Genomic DNA, 15,190 nt, shown 5'->3' on the forward strand with positions numbered 1-15,190 from the left:
GCAGGGGCTTCTAAAATCACAGCCGGTCCAAGCAAATATTTACCCTTCCTCTTGTTTTTCATAAACAGGATGCTTCCGATTCAAATATGCCAAGGGGTCAGCACAACAATCCAAGAATCAGTCATTTAAATTAGAACGCCTCTTTGCTAAATCTTAGATATAACATTTCAATTTTTCATAGCAAAATTAAAATCTAAAATCTTGCATTAATAAAAAGTAAATCTATTAAAACTCACAGCCAATCCAAGCAATATGTAATAAATATCCTTAGCCGCGCACTAATTGTCCAAGAAAAAGCTTTAAAGCGTCGCAGTTCCAGACGTCATAGCCTGGCGCAGCTATTTCCTTCCGAGCATGCACATTTCCCCTAGCTGCGTCGCTGTTGCTCCACCGTTGGGAAGACTTGGCTCACAAGCGGACAGATCAGGCTCTTGTGTCTGCTGCGACACGCGCGCTACAAGCTTGCCACAACTCTTAGGCACACGGCTTGAGACCTCCTTGACACACCTGCCGAGGAAAAGAGGCCTGGAATGGGAATATCAGGAAAGCGTCAGGAAATAGGAACATAGCCACCGATGACATCAGATTGCCTACAACTCCCAGCGTGCCACGCGTGCCCCTAGGGACTCTGAGGAACAGGCGGGGCTAGCTACGCTGCCTTCTGGGAAATGTAGTCTCTGTAGAGAGGTGGTACTGAGAGGTTGTAGGCAGACCCGGAGCCAATGAACAAGCCGATCTCTTTGAGTGCAGGAACAAAAAAACCAATAGGGTCGCAAAGCTTAGAGGGCGGGACTTCCGGCAGTGAATCGTAGTGAGCGGCTGCGCTAAGTAAGGTACTTCCTTTCTGTGGGTGGCGGCCAGCGGGAAGGGATCGCTATGAAGGCCTCGGGCACAGTAAGGCTCCTGCGGCGGGGTCGGGGGCCTGGCACCGCGGCGCAGGCCCAATCGGGAGCCCGGGGAGGTATGGTGGGCCGAGGCGGTGGTGCGGCGCTCCCAGGTCCCTCTGACCGCGCGCCGCTGCCTTTATGCGCCCGCAACATGGCGGCCGCTGCAGCGCCGCGTGGGGAGCCCGGGTCGGGCCTGGTTGGCCGGGGAGCGTTCGCGCGACCGGAGGGGCCGGGTCTGTTTCCCGGGGAGGGGGATAGGAAACAGGATTCACAGGGCTAGGCCACGTACCTGGCGGAGCCACAGTTACTCTGCAAAGGGTGGGAAGAAATACAGCACGACCGGGGAAGCAGAAGAAAATCATAGACCTAGCAGAAATCAGCAGCACGGGGCGCTTATCATCCGCACTGAACGAACCTGGATGAGTTCCGCGAGAGTCTCCAGCCTGATTTTCCTCGCCAGGCGAGGAAGGCGATTAGGAGGCCGGCAGGCCGCGCTGATCCCGGGCAAGATCCTCCTGGTTATTTCTACTCGATGTTAATAAAAAACAAAGGTCGTTCCCTGAGGAACCTTTGCAGTTTTTTCCCCCCTCTAAAGATCGAGGCCAGGGCCTTCCCGGTAGATTTTGAGGCAGGGTCTCCATACGTCCTAGGTTGGGTTTGAACTTATATTAATTCCTTCAACTTAACTCTCAAGGTGCCAAGATAAAAGGCATTCGCCGAATGCTCAGCCCCAGGGTCTATTTTATTTGTTTTGTTTTGTTTTGTTTTGTTTTGTTTTGTTTTGTTTTGTTTTTTGGTACCAGGGATTGAATTCAAGACCTGGCTCTTACCAGGCAGGTGGTCACACCACTAAGCTAAAGTCCCGGCCCGTGTTTCTTTTTTCTTGTGGGATGGTTGGTTGTTTTTTTTTGATACAGGGTCTGGTTCTGTGTTCAGATTGTCCTAGCCTTGAACTCACTATGAATCCTAGGCTGGTTTTGAACTCATTGGGAACCTCGTGCCTTAATCTCTCATGTACTGGGTTACGGGCATGCACCACCACCCCCAGCGCCCAGTTCTTTATTTTGAGACATTCCTGTTAAATTGCCAGGGTTGGCCTTGAACTTGCCTTCCTTCTGCCTTGGTTTCTCAGCCTGCCAAGATTACAGGGCTGCCACCAGACTCAGACTCCTTTGCACCTGCAGCTGGGGACTGGGTCGCACAGCTCAGGACAGACCTGGACTCTTGTGCCTGGGTCTGCCTGGAGTGGGCTGGAAAACCCCACGTGACACTGTTTCACAGGTGGCTGTGTTGAGTCACAGAGTGCAGAAAGGAAGTTGCTGGCCTGGGCCCCTAGCCAGGGTCACTAGGGGCCCTCACTCTGCGTGTGGTGACACTCGGGTTAGCTGTCCAGGGTCCTGGGGTCCTGAGTGGTGGCCCCACCCTGCCTCTTCCCTTTCAGCTCCGGGAATACAAAGTGGTGGGGCGCTGCCTGCCCACCCCAAAGTGCAGCACGCCACCGCTCTACCGCATGCGGATCTTCGCACCTAACCATGTGGTCGCCAAGTCCCGGTTCTGGTACTTCGTGTCGCAGCTGAAGAAGATGAAGAAGTCTTCAGGGGAGATCGTCTACTGTGGGCAGGTGGGGGTGGGGGCCGCTCCTGTCACCTGGGGTGGGGGAGCCCAGCTCAACCAGCTATTCACTGCTGTCAAGGGAACTGTCTCCAGCTCTCCGTTCTGCAAAGAGGCCTGCCGGCTGGGGTGCTGAGGCTACAGAGTCTGCCCCTGTGGGGGTCCACTGACTGCTGTCATCTGTCCCCCTGGTGCCAGGTGTTTGAGAAGTCTCCTCTACGGGTAAAGAACTTCGGCATCTGGCTGCGCTATGACTCTCGCAGTGGCACCCACAACATGTACCGGGAGTACCGTGACCTGACCACAGCGGGCGCTGTCACCCAATGCTGTAAGCAGAGGGCTGGGGTGGGTCTCATGGGGTCCCTTTCTAAGGCCAGCCTCCACCCCACTTGCACCTCAACCCAAGAACCGCCACTTCCCGTAGTGACGGTTTAAACAGGGGTGCACATAGTAAGTGGATCTCGTCGCCTTTGGAGGGCTGTGGCTGTGCCCACCAAAGTGAATTTGGAGGTTCCACACCCCTCTCTGCCACAGTCTATGAGCTCTGAACCTGAGCACTGTGTCCCCCACATTCCACAGACAGGGACATGGGTGCCCGGCATCGTGCCCGCGCCCACTCCATTCAGATCATGAAGGTGGAGGAGATTGCAGCCAGCAAGTGCCGCCGGCCGGCCGTCAAGCAGTTCCACGTGAGTGCCACTGACGCAGGGTGGAGGGAGGGGGGACATGGGCAGCCATGCCTGGGTGAGCCCCAGAGCACTTGGCAAGGGCCCTCACCTCTGTACCCCCACAGGACTCCAAGATCAAGTTCCCGCTGCCCCACCGGGTCCTGCGTCGCCAGCACAAGCCCCGCTTCACCACCAAGAGGCCCAACACCTTCTTCTAGGAGTGGCCGTGGCAGTGCCAATAAACTCAGCACCTGCACCTGGCTACTGTTTTCTTTCATGTCCTGTGGAGCACAGCAAGGGGTCCCCAAGGGGCCACTGAGCTGGACACCGCTCCTGCAGGCCTCATAGACCAGTGGCCTGGGGCCCCTTCAGCTCAGGACCTGGGCTGTGAGGCTGCTCCCTCTGCTCTAATCCACATAAGGAGCTTAAGCCTGGCTTCAGTGCCATCTCCTAGAAACCGAGAATCTCAAGCATGTACCGCCTGCTGGGCTTCTTTGGGGCATTGGCCTGGCCTGGGGGTGGGAGGGTCACCAGAGGGCCCTCAGTGTCCACAGCAGTGACATCGCTACCCCAGCTGCAGACTGGAGGGGTCACTCAGCAGTGGGCAGAGCCCTCTGCTGCCACAGCCCATACGGCATGGCCCTGGCAGTGGTGCTCCATGTTGGACTAGCCATGCCTCTGCTGAAATTGTGCAGACTTGCATTAACCTATGGATTCAGGCTCAGACATCTAGTTACCCTACATAGAGTTCTTTTAAACAGCTGCCTGTGGAGAAGCCTCTGAGGAAAAATACTCATTTCCCAGCCATCCTTCTGGTCGTAGTACCCATGTGACAGCAATAGGTGCCATTTGTAGAGCAGATGCCATACCTGGATCCCCTGTGCTCCAGAGTTGTTAGATCCAAGGCTCTCGTGGGTGTAGTGCTATATTCCTGGCTCTGTAGCTGTGCCAGGAAGGATCCCTGCCCATCCTGATCTAATGTGAGTGTCCTGTGACCTCAGGCCCTAGGTGTCCTGAGGAGAGAAGCAGAGCCCAGCTCAGCAAGGGCTGCACTGCCACCATCAATCACCATCCTGCCTGGGCTACACAGCCACCCTCAAAAGCTCATGGGAGGCCATCCAGTCCCCATCTCTGTCCACCACCTCCATCTACTCAGGTTCCATCTGCTGTCCATCTGCATGGGCTTCCTTTACCCCACCCCCAGCTCCCTGCACCTTTTTTTTTTTTTTTTCTTTCTCCTTTTTATCGGTACCAGGGATAGAACTCACAACTGTCTGCCTGCAAGACAGGCGCCTATGCTGCTGAGCTAAATCTCCAGCCCCTCCCCCACCTTTATCCATGGGTCTCAACTCTTCCAAACACTTAGTGGCTGCAGCTTGAGGTCCTCCTGCTTCTCCTAAGCAGCTGAGATTGTAGGAGTGCACACCACACCTGGTACTCTGGCTTGCTTAGCTGCTGTCACATCAAAGGGGGAAGGTGGAGCACAGACCCTGGGCTTTCCTGACGGGCCCCTCCTTGACAGCTAGGTGTCACCTGGATGCTCGCAGGGGCGATCTGCATAGTGGTTAAGGTACTGCCTGGTCCCAAGGGCCAAGGATTTGAGGACAGCTGCTGAGCTAAGTGGCCAGGAACCTGTGTCAAGCACTGCCAGCACCACAACCACAGAGGACTTGGGGATTGCAGGGGCCTTGAGCCCCAGGACCCGGGTTCACGTCCCACCTCAAGGTCTGTGGTCACCCCCAGAAGATCACACTTTTATAATTCCAGACCCACACGGCTCTGGCCGACTTTGAGGGGACTAGAACTCCCACGAGGCTCCGAACTAGCTCCCAGGACTCTCAGAACCGCCCCTGGGCCTTCCAGCCGCTCCCCCATCAAACTCCTGCCTGCCTCCCCTCCTGTGCGCCGCCGCGCCCGGCTCCTCAGCCCTTGCCCCACCTGCGGACCCCACTGCCAGGGAAGGTCCCCTCCCAGGCCCCACGGAGCGTCACCCCGCCCCACCCCTCCCAGGCTGTCCCCGTCTCCCGCTGCTGCCCGCTGGAGTGGCCGGCTTAGTGGCGCGAGCCCGCGCACCCTGGAGCCCGCTGTGTCCCCTCGCTGGTCGCCCAGTGGCCCCCAGGACTGGGGGAAGGCAGCCCTGTGCCCACGCATCAGCAGGGTCGTCCGCATCTTGTGTGGAATTGCGTGCATTTCCCAAGGGGCCCCCAGCTCCGTTCTGCAGTCAAATGACGCCAGGAGTGGACTGCACAGCGGGGCACCGGCCGAGCCCGCGGCAGGGAGCAAACACCAAGACGCCCTTTGGCCCTGGGACACTGGAGGAGCGAGTCCAGGGAGCTGGGGGCCCGAGGGGAACCGAACATCCAGGGTCGCTGGTCTCTAGGTTCCCCAACTTCACTCTCGGGGTCTCCAGGGATCCCGGCCACCGACGGCTCACGACAGTGCCCGACTGCCAAGGCCATCAGCAGGTGAATGGGCTCCAAACTATTCCCCAGAGCCGCCTCATCACCACTTACAGGTGGGGAAACTGAGGCCAAAGGAAGCAAAGGTTCCCCCTTCCTCAGGTTCCCCATTCAGGACCTGAACCCCCACATCTCTCTCCACCCAGGGGTGATGCCCCTCCAAGCTTCAGGCAGAGTAGATCCAGGGTGCCAGCTGAGGGATCTGCACCCCAACCCTAACGGAAGCCCGACCCTGTCGGAGTGAGCTCCCTGTCGTCCAGGTATCCAAGTGCAGTCGAGCGAGCTGAAAGCCAAAAGCAACTGCGTGCTGCCCACCTGTCAGCAGGTGACAGGGACTGACCAGGGGCTAGGGCCAAGGATGGGGACTGGGGCGGCCTCCCCGTGGTCTCTCCGCAGTGGCCACACGGTGGCCACTCCAGTGCTGCTGTCCCAGCCCGGAAAGGGTGCAGGTCGCGCCGCCTCTCGGTCTAGGGGCGGAGCCGCCCTGACCCAGAGCCCAATAAATCAGCGGCCCGGGCCAGGGCCCACCGCTGTCAGCCCCACAGCGCCCAGCCTGGTGTGCTCCTCTCCTCGAGCACCGCGCGGCCAGGGGCACCGACAGCGGGGACAGAGGCGCCGCCGAGCAGACAACGCGAGCCCGGGACCCCCGCTCCAGCACAGATGCCGGCCGCCGGGGCGGAGGGGACTCCGGCCACCTTTGGGCCCTGGGACTACGCCGTCTTCGCGCTGATGCTGCTGGTGTCCACGGGCATCGGGCTGTGGGTGGCGCTGGCGCGCGGCGGGCAGCGCAGCGCCGACGACTTCTTCACGGGCGGCCGCAGGCTGGGGCCGCTGCCCGTGGGGCTGTCGCTGGCCGCCAGCTTCATGTCGGCCGTGCAGGTGCTGGGAGTCCCGTCCGAGGCCGCGCGCTACGGCATCAAGTTCCTGTGGATGTGCCTGGGCCAGCTGCTGTGCGCGGCGCTCACGGCCGCGCTCTTCCTGCCGGTCTTCTACCGCCTGGGCCTCACCAGCACCTACGAGGTACGCGAGTTCGGGACCGCAGGCGGCGCGGGGGAGGGGGGCGCCGGCGTCGGGCCTGGACACGCACGCACCTGCCCGCCCCGCGCCCCGACGGGCGCCCGCAGCCCGGGCTCCAGCCGGCTCCGCCTCCCCGCCTTCGGCAAGGGGTCGTCGCTAGATCATGCCCCGGGACGGACTGAGGCGGCGGGAGTCGTGCCCGGTATGCAGCAGGCGCCAACGGCGCTGGCCGCGGGCACGGGGCACAGCGGGAGCGCGGAGCCCTGGGCCAAGAAAGCGGCCGTGTAATTGGGCTGGGGCTGGAGGGCGAGAATCCCCGGAGCAGAGAGAGGGGGATCTCAGAATCCCCGCCTCAGTGACTCCGCGTACGCGACTCCTCTTCCAGTATCTGGAGATGCGCTTCAGCCGCGCCGTGCGCCTCTGCGGGACGATGCAGTACCTGCTGGCCACGGTGAGCCGCCTCCTCCTCGCCCCGCCCCGCCCTGCCTCGTTTCTTCTGGCTCCGCCTACAGCCTGTCTATCATTCTGACCACGCCCCCACAATGCCCATCCTACCCAAACGCAGCTCACACCTTCCCCCAGGCTCCGCCCACTGCCTGCCCCCTTATCAAGACCACGCCCCATTCAACTCGGCCCCGCCCTTGCGCGGGCCCCACCGCCCCGCCCTCTCCCCAGGTGCTCTACACCGGCATCGTGATCTACGCGCCCGCGCTCATCCTGAACCAAGGTGCGTCAGGGGGATCCGGCCGAGGGTCTGAATGGAGACGGGATTGGGGGGCCCTCGGTGACAGCGGCCTCACGGCGCCTTCTGCTTCTGCACAGTGACTGGTTTGGACATCTGGGCCTCGCTGCTGTCCACCGGCGTCATCTGCACCTTCTACACGACTGTGGTCAGTGGCCCGGACACTCGCGGGGTCTCCCTACACCCCCCCCCAGCCTCCCAAGCCCAGTCCTGTCTGGGCCTGGGTTTCCTTCTCTGTCAAGCGAGGGATCTGAAAAGCTCGGAGCCGCGATCCATCCGCGCCCGCAGCTTCGCCTCGTCCTCTCTCCGCTATCTGGGCCCACGGCTCCAGGCTGCTCTCCTGCTGCACGACAGCGCCACAAGCCTGGCCTTGGCAGAGCTCCCGGCCCGGCCCTTGAACCGCCCTAGCGCGAACCCCGCGGGCAGGTCTTGCTCTTCAAGAGGTGCTCTGATAGGCCAGGCCTGCGTGGGGGCAGAGTAGAGTCGGGGGCGGAGCCAGTCTCCTGGGAGACTCAAGAAGGGGAGGGGCACTTCCAAAGAAAACTCCTAGGCCGCTTTGGGGAGGCTGAGACAGGAAGGCCTGAAGGGCAAAAGTGACACAGAATGAGCATCATCGTGATAACATCCACGTGGTGACCCTCCCTAAACACCTTTGGGTGCTCAGCACTGTGCCAAATCTTTGTCACTTATTAACTTACTTAATCCGCACAACAGGGTTGGAATATCCAATTGACCCCATTTTACAGATGGGGAAACAGGCAGAGAAGGGCGTCTGCCGTCCTAACCAGCACAAGCAGCCAGGCTGGGTGTGCCCCTCGGGCTGCTGCCCTGACCCAGACAGACACAAGGCCTCTCTCCCCAGGGCGGCATGAAGGCTGTTGTGTGGACCGACGCATTCCAGGTGGTGGTGATGCTGAGCGGCTTCTGGGCAATCCTGGCCCGCGGGGCCTTGCTTCTGGGCGGGCCCCGGCAAGTGTTCATCCTGGCTCGGAACCGCTCCCGAATCAACCTGCTGGAGTGAGGAAATTCGGAGGGGGAGCTGGGGTGTTGGACGCTGGCCTTGGGAGGCGGAGGCAGAAAGATCGCGAGACCTGGCCCAGCGAGTTCCAGCCCTTAGCGATTTAGGGAGACCCTGTCTCAAAAAATAAAAAGGGCTGGGGATGTAGCTCAGTGTAAAGGCCTTGGGTTCCCTAGAACTGCAAAAAAAAGGAGAGGGACAGAGGATAAAGGAGACGGCATCGCCTCTGAGCTTCTGACTAAGCAGGGAAAGAATGGTTTGTAACTGCACGGGGGAAAAAAAAATCAATCTGGCAAACTCCTACTCAACCTCCAAAACCGACTCCGAAAGTCCCTTAAGGTTCTGAGGGCTCTCTGGGACCCCTGGGAAGATAGCCAGTGTCTCATCCTCTCATGGCCAACTTGTGCCATCCCCACGCAGCTTTGACCTGGATCCTCGGAGCCGCTACACATTCTGGACCTTCGTGGTGGGCGGTACACTGGTGTGGCTCTCCATGTATGGGGTGAACCAGGCGCAGGTGCAGCGCTACGTGGCCTGCAGCACGGAGCGGAAGGCCAAGCTGTGAGTGCCCTGAGGTGGGGGCACAGAGACTCTTGGGGAGGGATGTGGCTGTGTCCCTCGCCCACCTGAGCCGCCTCCCCCCCCCAGGGCCATCCTCATCAACCAGCTGGGTCTGTTCCTGATTGTTGGCAGCGCCGCCTGCTGCGGCGTCATCATGTTCGTCTTCTACAGCGACTGCGACCCTCTGCTCACCGGGCGCATCTCCGCCCCAGACCAGGTGAGCCCCCTGCCCCCTCTGCAACCCCGTGCTTGACTCCAAGCCCTAGTGGCCGGCCTGTGTAGTCGCTCGGCCTCACACAGTCAATCAACAAACACAAACCCACCGCCCACCGCGATTCTCCAGGTTGAGGGGGGGGGAGTGGCCAGGGCAGGCACAGGTCCCTGCCCCGCTCTGCGCCGTGGTCCCAGCGCGTCCTCCCGCCCCAGTATATGCCCCTGTTCGTGCTGGACATCTTTGAGGACCTGCCCGGCGTGCCCGGGCTCTTCCTGGCCTGCGCCTACAGCGGCACCCTCAGGTAGGCGGGGGCCAGCGGGCTGGGGGGACACGCGCGCGCCCCAGCTAAGGCCCGGTCCTGCGCAGCACGGCGTCCACCAGCATCAACGCCATGGCAGCGGTGACCGTGGAGGACCTCGTCAAGCCGTGCCGGCCCGGCCTGTCGCCCCGTCGCCTCGTGCTGGTCTCCAAGGGCCTGTGTGAGTTGGGGCTCCCGGGCGGGGGTCCGGGGCGCCGCGCGCGCTCACTCTCCCGTCCCCGCAGCGCTGCTCTACGGCTCTGCCTGCCTCTCCGTGGCCGCCCTGTCCTCCCTGCTGGGGGGCGGTGTTCTGCAGGTGAGCGCCCTGGGGCCGGGGCAGGGCGCCCCCAAGTCAGCCTGCGCCCGCCCGCCCCCTTGGGGAGCCTGAGCCCACCCTCCTGCTCTCAGGGCTCCTTCACGGTCATGGGCGTCATCAGCGGCCCACTGCTCGGGGCCTTCGCGTTGGGGATGTTCCTGCCTGCCTGTAACACCACGGTGAGGGGCGGAGCGAGGGCGGGCTGGGGGCGTGACAGCGGCAGAGGTTTGCTGAATGGCTAAATCGCGATGTGGGCGGGGCCCGGGCTGGGGGGGCGTGGTAATGGCGTGCTGGGGCCTGGCGATTTTGGGGCATGTGAGTGGCTGAGTGTCAGGTGGGCGGGGTGAAGAATAGGTGAGGCCCCGCCCCTCACGCCGCTCCATCCCCAGGGCGTCCTCTTCGGGCTGGGCTCTGGTTTCTTGCTCTCCCTCTGGGTGGCCTTGGGCGCCACGCTGTACCCGCCCAGTGAGCAGATCATGGGCGTCCTGCCATCTTCGGCCGCAGGCTGTCTGGTCCCCTCCAGCAATACCTCAGTCCTTCTGGATGCGCTTCCCACTCTCAACGGCTCCAGGTGAGCAGGAAATGTGGGTGTGGAGCGAGTTCAAGAAGGGGAGCATCGGATCTGGTAGAGTCGGCAGGTGCAGAGGCCCTGTGGCCAGAATCGGCCTCTGCAGTGAGTCGGTATGAGTGTGATAGAGGCCCGATTGGAGGAGCCTTGCAGCTAGGGAGACACGATTCATGTTTGTTCATATAATTCATGCTATGAAATTAACCATTAAAAAAAGAAATTAACCATTAAAAGGGGTGACCTGGGGGTGGAAGTGCAGATCAGGGGCCAGAGCACTTGCCTAGCAGGCAGGAGGCGGCCCTGGGTTTAGTTCTCAGCACTGCAAGGCAAGGAATGGTAGCATGCAAAGATCGCCACTTTCTGGCACAAGAAATCCTCAGCCCCCGCCCCCCCCCCAGCCCTGGAGACCATTGGGGGTCACTTCCCACTTCCTGCGGCCCAACCCCTGGCAGCTTCGGAGTCACTGAAGGTTCCCCCTGGGGTTACAGTGTGGTCACCTCTTCACTGGCTTCGCTTCCTTCCTTCCTTTCTTTTAAATCAATTACTGGAGTTTTTAAAATGTGTATATTTAGTGATGTATATTTAGTGATGTGTATATTTAGTGATGTGTATATTTAGTGTGTATTTTTTGAGACAAGGTCTCGCCATGTAGCCCAGGCTGGCCTCTAACTTTAGGCGACCCTCTTGCCTCAGCCTCTTGAACGCTGAGATGACGGGCTTCGGCTCCAGCTCCGCGGAGGACCCGGGGCGGCCTACCCTGGCTCACAGCTTCTACGCTATCTCCTACCTGTACTACGGAGCCCTGGGCACACTCACCACCATGCTGTGCGGGGCCCTGGTCAGCTACCTGACTGGTGAGCGGGACGCGCTGTCTCCGCCCCTCGCTCTCCGGGGCCCCTCCCACGGGGGGGTGCCCTAGGGCGAGCGGTGCCCGGAGCCCAGCACCGGGTGGAGGTGGGGCGGGGCCTCGGCGCTATCCACAGTGCTGAAGGCGCTTTTGCTCTGGAAAGAGGCCACTGCTTGCCCCTGGGGAATTCCCCAGGCTTGGGAGAAGCAGAAATAACACTTTCAGCCAGGCCTCTGGTAAGTGCGCACTTGTTATCCCAGCACTGGAAAGGCTGAGAAAGGAGGATCACAGCGAGTTCGAGGCCAGCCTGGCCTACAGAGGACTGTCAGGGGAAAAAAAAAAAAGAGAGAGATAGAAAACAGATTTTAAATTCCTCAGGCTTTTTTCTAAACTGACCCCTCCTAGGCTCTGGGTACTACTTGAGTCATCCTGCCATTGATCTATTACAGTTATTCGCCTGGGCAGTTGGGGAAACTGAGGCTGGGGGCAGAGGCTTGCCAGGGTCCTCCAGAGCACGGCTATTGGAGCCGGAAGAAAAGCCCGCCCTGCCCTCGCCCTGGTCCCCGATCAGGGCTCCTTCCCATGCTCCCGTCCCTGTCTCTCCCGCCCCTCAGGCCCTACCACGCGCAGCATGCTGGGCCCCGGGCTGCTCTGGTGGGACCTCACACGGCAGACGGCATCCGTGGCCCCCAAGGAAGAAGTGGCCACCCTGAATGATGGCCTGGTAAGGCTGGACCGCCAAGCAAGGGACAGCGCGGTGGTTTGGGGTTGGTGGTAACTGGGGGGGGGGGGGGTGTGAGTGCACAGACTGTGCCACGCCTGTCCTTGTCCTCCCTCTGCTGGGAGGCCTCCCATGGCAGCTGTCAGTCTGCTACAGACTTGCTTTATTTTGTTCTCTGAGACAGGGTCTCACTGTTTAGTCCAGCTGGCCTCAAATTTGTGGCAGTCCTGCCTCAGCCTCCCCAGAGCTAGGCTGACAGGCAGGGCACGGCACTCAGCCAAGGCATCATACTTTTTCTCTTTCTTTTTTCTTTCTTTTTTATTTTTATAGTTCCTTCCAATCTATAGCAAGGAAACAGGTTTGCCCTTAGGGTAGCGATCTAAAATCTCTCCCGCAGATAAAATTACTTAACTAGAACTGTGAGTCAAGTTGGAGGAAACCTTACATAAGAAACCCCCGGGGTGGTGGCTCTGGGCCAGCCCCGTGTGACTGCTGAGCGATCGCCTGAAGGCTGGGCCGTGCCTCGCTGGGGGTGGGGAGCCCCCTCGTGGGGAGATGAAAGCAGCGAAAATAAAGGAGGCGGTGCCCAGCGGGTGAGGAGGGGGGCTGGACCTGGGCAGCGGCCTCAGCCTGGCGATGGATGGGGGAGGGACGGCTCCGAGAGGAGCCACAGGGAAGGATCGGGCCCAGCAGGTTTGATCCAAGTGCTTTAAAGCCGGCTGCAGCTGCTATGGAAAATCTCATCCGTGCTCCTCCTGCTCCTCCTCCTCCTCCTCCTGCTCCTCCTGCTCCTCCTCCTGCTCCTCCTCCTCCTCCTCCTCCTCCTGCTCCTCCTCCTGCTCCTCCTCCTCCTCCTCTTCCTCCTCTTCCTCCTCTTCCTCCTCCTCTTCCTCCTGCTCCTCCTCCTCCTCTTCCTCCTCCTCCTCCTCTTTCTCCTCCTCCTCCTCCGGTGGCTTCTCCTCCTCCCCCTTTCCCTTGCAGCGCCAGGAGTTGAACCCAGTGCGTGGCAGGCAGTCTGTCTACCACTGGGATGCATTCCTAGCCCTTTTTTTTAGTTTTTAAAGACAGCATCTCACTATGTTGCTAAGTTGCCCAAAAGGAATTGCTCAAAACTTGCAATTCTCCTGACAGCCTCCTGGAGTGCTGGCATTTCAGGCTCCACCATTTTTTTGTTTTTGTTAGTTTTTCATTTGTTTGTTTTTTATTTTTACTTTTTTGAGACAGGATCTCTCTGTGTAGTTCAGGCTGGACTTGAATTCACTACATAGCCCACGCCTACCTTGAACTCGTGGCGATCCTCCTGCCTCAGCCTTCTGTGGATCAAGATGAAAACTGTGCCACCACAGCCAGCTAACAGTTCTTTTTAAAAAATGTTTTTATTTTGAGCACGGATTTACTGTGTTGCCTAAGTCAGCCTCGAACTTGCGTTCCTCTTGCCTCAGCTTCTGGTGTATCTGCGGTTACTCTGACTTGACATCATACCAGCTTCCTGGGTCCTCAGTGTCCCTGTTTGGGACAGAAGCCAGCACAGGGCAGAAGCGGGGTCTCTGATGGGTCCTTTTGTCTGTCCATACCCAGAGTCCAGAAGAAATTCCTGCAGAAGCCAAGAGTGCCTGCGACTTCCGGCCCACGGAGGACAACTGCCCGCTCTTTCTTCGGCTTGAGGGAAAGGGGACCGGCCCCCGGGCACCCTGCAGTGGCAAAGGCTGGGTCCTGGACTATGAGACCAATCTCTAAGGGCGAGGCCAGCACTGGGAGAGACCTCTGGATGGCCCAATCCCAGGGCATGGCCAGAGCCTCCCATGCACTCCTATTGGCGGGACAGCACTCTATGCAAATAACTTTGGGAAGGCATAGTCCCCAGCCAAGAGAGGAGGTGAGGCCCCGCCCTGGGAAGTGATTGTACAGCCCAAGTTGAGGGGAGAGGTTGTGGAATACTACTCAGCAAGGAAAAAAACAGCATGTTCAGGGTGGCAGGAGCCGGGTCACGTGGAGAGCATGAGTTTCTGTGGCTGCTAGAACAAATCACCATTGGCTGAGTGCAGAAAACAACATATAGAGTTCTCTGGGAGTTTGGGAATCAGAAGTCCAAAGTCAAGGCAACTACAGTATCAGGCTTTTAAGAACTCTAAGACAGACAGTCCCAGCCTCCTTCCCGCTTCTGGCAGCTGCTGGCAACCCCTGGCCACCTCAGTTTCCCTTGCAATTAATATCCTTCATTAAAGTGCTCTGTTCACTGGAGAAAGACTGTGCTGGTTTGTTTGTATTGAGACAGGGTCTCACTGTGTAGCCCAGGCTGGCCTCACACTCACGCAACCCTCCTGCCTCAGCCTCTGGAGTGCTGGCAACACAGGCATGGCCACTGTCCCCTGCTTCGGTTCTTTTTCTCCTGCCGGTGCCCAGTGCCTCTGCGTCATGGCCCAGGGCGCCCCATCTTGTGCTGGGACGTGGCACCCCTTTTTGCCAGTACAGCGCAGGCTGGCCCTCTCGAGTCACCTGCTCGGTCGGGCAAATCTCCGGTTCCCCACTCTGCATTTCTAAGCGACCTGAAGCGGTGGCTAAAGGGGATCTCTTGGTATCTCTGGCTTTTCATCTTTTTCCTTCCCTGAAGGAGCCTTTCAGAGCCTGATGCTCCTCTCTGGCTCCTTCCAATCAGACCCCGCGGCCCCAAGCGGTCTTTCCAAGCCAAGCTGAATTCCTGCCGCACATATTTTCTTTAGCAGCCTCTCAGCGCCGTTGGGGCTGGAGACTGTGTCTGGCTCCCCATGAGGGGTCCCCAAATTCCTGCTCATTCTGTTGTGCAGGCAGTGGGCCAGAGGCCGGGCTCCTCAGCTCAGGACCAGTCCAGAAGCAGGCCACACAAGTGAAGGGTGGGGTGCACCCCACGGCCCTGTCACAGTCGCAGGGTGGGCTGGAATCCCCTTCTCGAGCTCCTCCAAGAGGGTGGGATGCCTGGGATGTGGCTGTGTGACATGCAGCTGCTCCCCCACCCTTTCTGGGCCTTTGTGCCAGTTCCTCCGATGCAGACTACATTGCTGGGTGTGCAGTTCCACACCAGGACTCCCTCACCCAGGAGGCTGAGGCAGGAGGGTGCTTGGTTGAGCGCAGCCTCTCCCCTTCCCCAGTTCCTGTGTTTGCAGAAATCAAAGGACCTATAGACGTGAGCGGGAGGCATAAGAACAGGGTCACTTTCCTTTGAGTGCAGGGGTACAGAGCGGCTCTGTTCTGGGATGTGCGCATGCGCATGTGCACTTGGGGCGCCA

General features: G+C 59.7%; 2 protein-coding genes and 1 non-coding gene across 8 annotated transcripts; all 3 read left to right on the forward strand.

Annotated features, from left to right (window-relative positions):
• The first annotated feature begins 750 nt into the window (after nt 1-750).
• Nucleotides 751-3,422, forward strand: Rpl18a (ribosomal protein L18a). Its single transcript, XM_003465177.4, has 5 exons — nt 751-894; nt 2,329-2,508; nt 2,697-2,826; nt 3,078-3,187; nt 3,292-3,422. Exons 1-5 carry the CDS (start codon nt 877-879, stop codon nt 3,382-3,384), a joined length of 531 nt encoding a protein of 176 aa, XP_003465225.2. The 5' UTR covers nt 751-876; the 3' UTR covers nt 3,385-3,422.
• LOC111755512 (small nucleolar RNA SNORA68) lies at nt 2,887-3,019 on the forward strand. Its single transcript, XR_002790066.1, has one exon. It is a non-coding gene; the product is annotated as a small nucleolar RNA SNORA68 (small nucleolar RNA).
• A 2,719-nt stretch (nt 3,423-6,141) lies between the features above and the next one.
• Slc5a5 (solute carrier family 5 member 5) lies at nt 6,142-14,172 on the forward strand. 6 transcript variants are annotated; one of them, XM_063227968.1, is made up of 15 exons: nt 6,142-6,645; nt 7,028-7,093; nt 7,318-7,369; nt 7,465-7,532; nt 8,247-8,401; nt 8,823-8,963; nt 9,051-9,180; nt 9,390-9,478; nt 9,544-9,656; nt 9,721-9,791; nt 9,884-9,970; nt 10,181-10,362; nt 11,035-11,213; nt 11,821-11,930; nt 13,152-13,534. In XM_063227968.1, the coding sequence occupies exons 1-15, from the start codon at nt 6,286-6,288 to the stop codon at nt 13,164-13,166; spliced, it is 1,818 nt and encodes a 605-aa protein (XP_063084038.1). In that variant the 5' UTR covers nt 6,142-6,285; the 3' UTR covers nt 13,167-13,534. The 6 variants fall into 6 exon arrangements, with proteins under 6 accessions (XP_063084038.1, XP_005001656.1, XP_005001655.1 ...); XM_063227966.1 differs by having other exon boundaries at nt 6,143-6,645; nt 13,506-14,172; XM_003465178.5 differs by having other exon boundaries at nt 6,144-6,645; nt 11,053-11,213; nt 13,506-14,172.
• The last annotated feature ends 1,018 nt before the right edge of the window (nt 14,173-15,190 follow it).

Source organism: Cavia porcellus, unplaced genomic scaffold (genome assembly GCF_034190915.1).
Source record: "Cavia porcellus strain 051 isolate PalLab524CR breed Dunkin Hartley unplaced genomic scaffold, mCavPor4.1 scaffold_17, whole genome shotgun sequence".
Classification (NCBI taxonomy): Eukaryota; Metazoa; Chordata; class Mammalia; order Rodentia; family Caviidae; genus Cavia; species Cavia porcellus.